The sequence below is a fragment of the Ptychodera flava genome, chromosome 22 (assembly GCF_041260155.1).
Source record: "Ptychodera flava strain L36383 chromosome 22, AS_Pfla_20210202, whole genome shotgun sequence".
NCBI classification, from domain to species: Eukaryota; Metazoa; Hemichordata; class Enteropneusta; family Ptychoderidae; genus Ptychodera; species Ptychodera flava.
The window spans coordinates 29,241,516-29,250,639 of record NC_091949.1 but is presented as its reverse complement, the minus strand read 5'-3'; the positions used below and the strand labels follow the sequence as shown (position 1 = coordinate 29,250,639).

Below are 9,124 nucleotides of genomic sequence, written 5' to 3'. Positions count from 1 at the left end.
TAACCCATTCACAATCTTGAATGATGAAAATTTCAAGTGATATCCTAAATGTATTCATGTAACTACCGGTACATACTGATAATACTAACAGTCATGGTCATCATTGGAAGTCAAAAGTTAAACAAATGTGTATACTTTCTTAAGGTGGTCACCAATAAAAATGCAAAAGTACAGCTCCCTACTTGAATGTAGCTTAAATTTTCATGCCTACAAATGAGTGAAATTTTTTGTATTAGGGTGGTACTGTAGCCATAAAGTGGTAGTAGACATGACGTGGTGGTCACGGTGGCATGAAGTGGTACTGTAGCCATAAAGTGGTAATTGCCATAAAGTGGTAGTAGACATGAAGTGGTAGTAGCAATAAGAAGTGTAATTATTGCCCTGAAGTGGTTTACAAACTTATTAATTATACTGGATGGACACACACCATCTAATGAACTGTATGAGTGACATGATCGTGAAAGTTGGAAGTCATAAAAGAAAAATTATGGATTTTCAACATCAACATATGTCAAACATCTGCATTTCCACCACCCTCTATTGATTCAGGGACGCTTATCATCAAAACTAAACATTTCAGAAATTAATAACATATACAAGCTACACCAACAAAACTCTGTCTACTTTCCGTGATGATGCTCTATATACAGTACAAAATATCAGTTGGCCCAGTACTTTTAAGTTATCACTGGAACAAATTTCTCCACAGACCCTTGATAGATACAGTGGATCTTGACACATACAGACTCAGTGGCATTTTGGGAAAATATTTGTGCCTTTGGCAGATAGTATTCAAATGCTATGGCATTACAGAAATTTGTCTATACCTCTGCTAACTCAGTATTTATATATTAGTAATTTAAATACGGCAAGAATGTTCAAAATTTGTCAACTTTTAATTTATCTATAACAGTGTCATCTTGATAAGGATACTGGAAGGTTTGGTACGAAGGATTATCAATGGCTGTTGGACTTTGACCTTTGACCTTTGAAGAATCGCTGCCTGGTGATGCTGGTTCATCTTCTACTGGTTCACAGAATGGCACTGGATGTATTTCATCTGACTCAGACAATTTATTCTCTATGACCTTGTCACTAGGTTCTCGGTATGGCTCAGCAGACAAATTCTTATTTTTAGATTCCAGCAAATCTTCTTCTTTGAATCCCTCATTATCCTATGAATGTACACAAAAAATGTCAATCAAGAAGAGTTAAAATATTGTTGAAGACAACAGACAAAACCTTGTTTTAAAAATAAGAGAATTCCATGCTAATTTGGACAAATCTCGATCAAAGAATCACTGGGAGCAATATTATTTAGCTAATTTCCAAGCACTTGGACTAAAATTGTATTATTTTCAATTTTGTAGAAAAACTTAACATATTCTCAACTAATTTGCACATTTTGAGGATCAACTTAATTGTGTTACGTGCAGAGAAAACGAACAAAGGGTGAACTCAGTAGTTAACGTTTAAACAAAATTTATTACGAAATAAAACTTATTGCTAAGTCAGGGATAGAGTACAAGCTTTAAAAGTGTACAGACTACTTATCTCAGCTGGGACGGCAAAGCTCCAGTCTCAGAGTTGTAACAGTCAGTCAAATGAATGAACAGTCCTTTGGCTCGCAGGCTTGAAGCTGCACAAAGTCCACAGTATAAATCCAGCGTTGGCAGTGAAGGTCTTGAAAGTCTTGAGAATGACTACTGCTGGAGTTTAGTAACACACAAGAGACACGATCCCAAAAGTCTGACTGGAAGCTGAGCACGTCCCTTTTATAAAGGCATATAAGAACAATCTAGAACTTTTATTGACATGCTAATTACTGTTCTAAAATTATCTCCCTTACACAACTAATCAACTTTCCAGAACATTCCAAACATGACTAATTGAATTCAAGGTTGTTAGGTCATCAAGGGCAGTGACCTTGAGAATGTTCTAGACTAATTGAACTCAGGTCATGATGAGTGTGGGGTAAATGACCTACATAACACACCCCCTCTTCAAAAAAAGAAAATTTTTCAAAGAAAAATCTTTCTTTACAAATGTAATCTTGAAAAGATTTAAGTACTCAAATTTTTTTACTCTAAAGTAAAATTTCTTGAAAGTGAACAACAATAAACTCTAAATACGAGAGAGACAGTCTGCAATTAAATTGTCTCTGCCTTTGATATGTCTAATATCAAGATTAAACTCCTGTAACATTAAACTCCATCTTAGCAATCTCTGATTTTTGCCTTTAAATTTCTGCAGAAAACAAGAGGGTTGTGATCAATATAAACCACTATTGGCTGATTTGAAGAAGTAACATAAACTTCAAAATGCTGTAAAGCTAATATCAAAGATAAACACTCTTTTTCAATTGTAGAGTAGTTTCTCTGGGATTTGTTAATTTGCGTGAAAATAGCAAACAGGATGATCTACACCATGACTATCCTCTTGCAATAAAACAGCACCAGCAGCCGTATCACTAGCATCCACAGCTAATTTGAATGGCAAAGTGAAATCTGGTGCAGACAACACTGGAGCACTTTGCAGTATGGCTTTAAGTGTATCAAATGCCTGTTGGCATTGCTCTGACCAAACAAACTTTACTTTCTTTTTAAGTAAGTTAGTCAAAGGCTCAGTAATTGTGGAGAAATTTGGACAGAATTTTCTGTAGTAACCAGCCATACCGAGAAAGCGCATCAGTTGTCGTTTGCAGTTTGGTATGGGAAAACTTGAAATGGCACTGATTTTGGCATCAACAGGTTTTACCTCACCCTGTCCTACAGTATGTCCGAGGTAAGTTACCCTCGCCCAACCAAACTCAGATTTGGCAAGGTTGACAGTCAACATTGCTTTACTCAGTCTCTCAAAGAACTTCCGCATGAGCTTGATGTGTTCCTCCCAGGTGTCACTATACAGGACGACGTCGTCAACGTAAGCTGCACACCCGTCTAGCCCGGATATGACGTCGTTGATCATCCGTTGGAACGTTGCCGGAGAGTTCTTCATTCCGAATGGCATCACCTTGTACTGGAACAATCCGTCTGGTGTAACAAAGGCGGATATTTCACGAGCACGATCCGTCAGAGGGACTTGCCAAAATCCCTTCAGTAGGTCAAATTTTGTCACATACTTGGCTTTTCCCACTCGGTCGATGCAGTCATCAATCCTCGGGATTGGGAAAGTGTCTGTCTTTGTTAAAGTGTTGACCTTCCTAAAGTCCGTGCACATACGATAACTGTGATCTGATTTGGACAAGTATACACGGCGAACTCCAGTTACTTTTACTGGGTTCAATAAAGTCATTGTCCAGCAGGTATTTGACTTCTTCCTGGAGATATTTCGCTTTTGTTGGATTCAGTCTGTATGGATGTTGTTTTACAGGCTTACTGTCCCCAACATCAACGTCGTGATAGATGACGTTCGTCCTCGTTGGAACATCTTGAAACAGGTGTTTATATTCGTGGAGCAGTTCTTTCACCTGTTGTTGTTGTTTCTGGCTGGAGGTGTGCCAACTTTGTAGACTCCAGCTTCTCCAGGATTTCTGAGTTCTGAAGCTTGACCGAGCCCAGCTTTGAGTTTAGAGTATTTTCACTCAAGTCAGTTTCAGTATCACTATCTTCATAATGGCCAGAACTGACTGTACTGACAGGCTTTGTTTTAGTAGGATTATCCCTATCCAAATATGGCTTAAGCATATTTATGTGACATAGCTGTTTTTGTTTTCGCCTGTCAGGTGTTATTATGATGTAATTTAAATCACTCAATTTCTTATCAATTAGGTATGGCCCAAAGTAACGAGCATGGAGTGGTTTGCCAGGAATTGGAAGTAGAACAAGAACTTTTTGACCTGGTTCAAACTTCCGTTTTGAGGTGTTTTTATCATATTTGGTTTTCATTGACTGCTGAGATGACTCAAGATTTTCTCTGGCTAATTCACATGCTTTAGAGAGCTTTGTACGAAAATCTGACACATATTGCAAAATATTCAGACAATCATCATCGTCTGATAGGAATTTCTCTTTAACGAGCTTAAGTGGGCCACGGACTGTATGTCCAAATACAAGCTCAAATGGGCTAAAACCAAGAGACTCTTGAATTGACTCTCTAACAGCAAAGAGCAAAAAATGAATTCCTTCATCCCACTGCTTCTCTGTGTCAAAACAGTAGGTCCTAATCATGTTTTTCAAAGTTTGATGAAATCGCTCAAGAGCACCCTGACTTTCTGGATGATAGGCGGATGACCTATACTGTTTAATGCCTAGCTGATCCATTACTTGTTGAAAAATTCCAGACATAAAGTTGGAGCCTTGATCGGACTGGACACATTTAGGGAGGCCGAATAAAGTGAAAAATTTGACTAAAGCTCTCACTATAGTCTTTGTCTTTATATTTCTCAGTGGTATGGCTTCGGGGAACCGAGTTGATGTACACATAATTGTCAACATGTACTCATTTCCTGATCTTGTTTTGTGTAGGGGCCCAACACAGTCTATTAGTATCCTACTAAATGGTTCTTGAAATGCAGGAATTGGCTGTAAAGGGGCCTTTGGAATAGTCTGATTTGGCTTTCCTACCATTTGACATGTGTGACAAGTTTTACAGAAATGTGCTACATCCTGCCTGAGATTAAGCCAATAAAAGTGACTGAGAATTTTATGATAAGTTTTCCTGACTCCTAAGTGACCAGCCCAGGGAGTTTCATGGGCCAGGCGCAATATTTCAGCACGGTAGGGCTTTGGAACCACAATTTGATGTTTTATAGCCCAATCGTCATCAACCAAAACATCTGGAGGTCTCCATTTACGCATGAGAATACCAGACTTTGTATAATAGGAAACAGAGCTATCTGAAGTTTTACCTTCATCATCTACCCTGTCAAACAAAGACAAAATATCTGGGTCTTTGTGTTGTTCTGCAATGAGATTTGATCTAGAAAATGTCTGACTTTGGTCAGCAGAAGTTTTACTGGAAGTTTCAAATCCACGAGGGATAACGGAATGATCCGTGTCAAACACCTGACTGAGAAAGGTGTCATTTAAGTCAACATCTGTGACATTATTTTTGAGAGTATTTTGATTCTCGGAAGTTTTCTTTGACATGGCTCGAGTAATGGCACATGAAGGAAATAAATCGGGTATCTCTTGTTCAATTGGCTCTGGATCCTGATCTAAACTAGGATTATCAGTCACAAGTGGATTAGTAATGACCTTGTCCCCAGCAAGGTCGTTTCCAAGAAGAAGGTGAATCCCTTCAAAAGGCAAAAAAGGCCTAATACCTAAAGCCACAGGTCCAGAAACAAAGTCCGAAGACAAATAGACATTATGGAGAGGAACAGGAATGTAGTCATTACAATCTACCCCCTTAATAAGAACTTTAGAACCTGAAAATGACTTTTCAGAAAACGGCAGGGTATCTGCCAACAAAAGAGACTGGGAAGCCCGGTATCTCTTAAAATTTTGACAGGGGTAGCGGAAGAGAAATCACTAGAAAGTGATATAAAACCATCATGAATAAATGGTTCGAAAATACCCATAATGCTATCTTGAGAAGAATTGACCTTGACCTCATTAATTGGGGATGAGAGGGGTTTAACCTCAGAAAATGTGTTGCACACATTATTAGACTCTAATTGAGTTGATGAAGAAATAAAGCCGGTGGGCTTAGATCCACTTTGACCACTTTGACCTTCACGTTTTCTTTTCAATTTGAAACAATCTGACATTAAATGGCCGTCTTTCTTACAATAATTACAAGAAAGTGTACCAAACTGTTTGTCAGAAGGAGATTGAGACTTGGGATCTGATGATGTGGGAGTGTTACTTGAACTCTGTGAACTGTTGTCATTTGATTTTCTACTGTCCTTTGAAAAATTCTTGGATGAAAAGGAGGAGTTAAATTTACCTGCATTGTTTCTGTATGGAAAGGACTGGGATGGTTTGCTGAGAAATGAAGATTTGTGGGTCAATGAATAATCATCGGCCAAACGTGCAGCAACCTCCAATGTATCTGCCTTTTGTTCATTGATAAACGTCTTGATGTCACTCCGAATGCACCTTTTAAATTCCTCAATCAAAACAAGTTGTCGTAATTTGTCATAATTCTGACTGACCTTTTCAGAAGAACACCAGCGATCAAACAGTTGTTCTTTTGTTCGAGCAAATTCAACATAAGTTTGATCCTTCACCTTCTCACAATCCCTAAATTTCTGACGGTAAGCTTCAGGCACCAACTCATAGCCCTTGAGAATTAATTCCTTCACAGAATCATAATCTGAAGCCTGCTCTACTGACAACTGAATGTAAATTTCTCTGGCTTTACCCACCAAAGCACTCTGCAAAAGCATAGACCAGGACTCCTTAGGCCAATTCAGACTCTGAGCAATTTTCTCAAAATGGAGGAAATATTTATCAACATCCTTTTCTTGGAAAGGGGGAACTAACCTGAAATGCTTAGTGATGTCAAACTTGTCTGAAGGGAAGAATTTTCCTGACTGTCCAAGCTCTAAACGTCTCATTTCTAACTGTAGTCGATGTTCTTCCAGTTCTCTCTCCTTTTCTCTCTGTCTTTCTTCCATTTGTAATTCTTTGTCTTTCATTTGTAATTTTTCCTTTTCTAATTCCAATTTCTTAAGCTCCAAATCTGCCTGTATTTCTAATTCTAATTTTTTGAGTTCGAAGGAAGACTCAGGCTCATAATCTTTTAAGGCAGACTCTTCAAAATGGCCAGAATTAACTAAATGTTTTGCAATCTTGAACTGAATTTCTCGCTTGCGCATAGATCTTTTGACATCTACTTTAAGGAAATTGCCAGTGCTATGAGGTTGTCTTTTCTGAGGGAATTAAATGTGTCCTGATCAAGGTCATCCATAAATTCGTCTGGCTTGAATTCCGCCATGATTGAATTTCGCTGAGTTCACAGTATACAGTAGTTTTGAAAAGGCAGACAAAATGTTGTCACACGGCTCAAAATATTCGTATCCCGGACGAGCCCCCAATTTGTTACGTGCAGAGAAAACGAACAAAAGGGTGAACTCAGTAGTTAACGTTTAAACAAAATTTATTACGAAAATAAAACTTATTGCTAAGTCAGGATAGAGTACAAGCTTTAAAAGTGTACAGACTACTTATCTCAGCTGGGACGGCAAAGCTCCAGTCTCAGAGTTGTAACAGTCAGTCAAATGAATGAACAGTCCTTTGGCTCGCAGGCTTGAAGCTGCACAAAGTCCACAGTATAAATCCAGCGTTGGCAGTGAAGGTCTTGAAAAGTCTTGAGAATGACTACTGCTGGAGTTTAGTAACACACAAGAGACACGATCCCAAAAGTCTGACTGGAAGCTGAGCACGTCCCTTTTATAAAGGCATATAAGAACAATCTAGAACTTTTATTGACATGCTAATTACTGTTCTAAAATTATCTCCCTTACACAACTAATCAACTTTCCAGAACATTCCAAACATGACTAATTGAATTCAAGGTTGTTAGGTCATCAAGGGCAGTGACCTTGAGAATGTTCTAGACTAATTGAACTCAGGTCATGATGAGTGTGGGGGAAATGACCTACATAACAATTGACTTGAAAAATACTCTAAAATGAAACTGTTAACATCAAATACTGAAGTGGTCTTGGTCAATGCAGTGGGTTTCAAAGTTTTGCAGTGAACAGCCATACACGGTACACACATATGCACACACTTAGATACCATGACAGACACACATACACACTCACACTCACACACACACACACACACACACACACACACACACATCAGCGTTTTCATAAGAAGGTGGCAGCAAACAAAATTGAACAGCTAATAGCATTTTCGCCAGCTAGGATATTTCGCGAAATCTTATTGAACGGCATGCAGATATAGATTATATTAACTTTGCAAATTTTCAGAAGATATGAGGATGTATGGATAAACAGGTAATGTTTGGGCTGAACAAAAACAGAAATCTTTTATTAAGGTAGAATGCGCCTTGGGGACAAATATTCAGACTCTAAAACTTTTACAATTATACTTTTTTTGGTCTACCACTTATATGACGTTTCACAGGCTTGTTTTTGTGAAAGTTACAAATTTGATTTCTCCCAATAGTGTTAAGACAGGGATAACAACCATTTTTAATTTCAAGTGTGGGTAATTGTGTGATTTGTTCCTCTGGTACCAAATTCCTCTGATACCTAATTTTTATTCTTGAATTTGAAAGAGAACTATTGAAAGTTTCCTAAGGAAAGATTATGAAAAAGTTTGAGTCTTTCAATTTCGAGGTGCGTACTACCTTAAGTTGTCGATAAAGTCGCTCCATCATGATTTGAATGCAGTGCTCTCATCATATGCATTATATTAGTGGTTGAAAGGAAGGCTGTCTTTTGTGAGCAACGATATCATCGGGTATATTTTGCCTGACCTAAATATATTCTAGTACCTGCAATATGTCACATAGATGAAAGACTGCCCGAGGTCAGCGATCACTTTTTGGTGTTGGGATGAGCCGAGTATCGTCCTCCTATGGAAGTAAATATCATTTTTAGTTTTTAGTACTTTTGCTTGATTTTTAGAAAAGGTTTGGGAAGTTTTTTCAGTTTGGAAAACTATGAACAGCAAAATATTGAAACAATGCCTTTGTCGATACACACTGAAATCAGAGCAAGCATAGCAAATAAGGAATTGTCTCAAATATTTACACCTTAGGTTATCTATTGTCCCTAAATGGAAATTCTGCGCTACAATTCACAATACTTGACTGGTGTCAATTATGTTATGATATTTACCAACTAGCAACCTAGTAGTTGATATGACCCAACTGTTTTCTAAGAAATGTGCAAATTTGTGCCAATTTCAAGATCATAAATTAGAGCATCTGTACAAAGCTAGATATTGAATTTCAGAGGCATAAGACAACTGCTATTGGCAAAAAGACTGTTTTGACCAAAAGTGGGGAAACTATCCCCCAAAACTTGGATGCGTGAAAATGTCACCAACATTTGAACAAAACTGAATGATGGACTGACAGTTTAAGAGAATAAAAACTTGAAGAAATGCAAAATAATGAGATTTACTATTAGAAATTTACATTAAAATTTTATCTTAATTTAAGAAATATAAACCCTAAAAATTACCAATTGTGCAAA

General features: G+C 37.7%; 1 protein-coding gene across 12 annotated transcripts in view; it reads right to left on the bottom strand.

Annotated features, from left to right (window-relative positions):
- Window positions 1–229: 229 nt before the first annotated feature.
- The window catches only part of LOC139123147 (uncharacterized), a 53,323-nt gene continuing 44,428 nt past the window's right edge, over window positions 230–9,124 (bottom strand). For 7 of the 12 annotated variants that reach the window (XM_070689187.1, XM_070689185.1, XM_070689184.1 and 4 more), the window contains one exon: window positions 230–1,175. In XM_070689187.1, the coding sequence (XP_070545288.1) occupies window positions 879–1,175 (297 nt within the window). In that variant the 3' untranslated portion in view covers window positions 230–878. Of the gene's footprint in view, window positions 1,176–8,418; window positions 8,500–9,124 lie in introns of all 12 variants that reach the window. The other 5 variants (XM_070689190.1, XM_070689189.1, XM_070689195.1 and 2 more) reach the window with 2 other exon arrangements.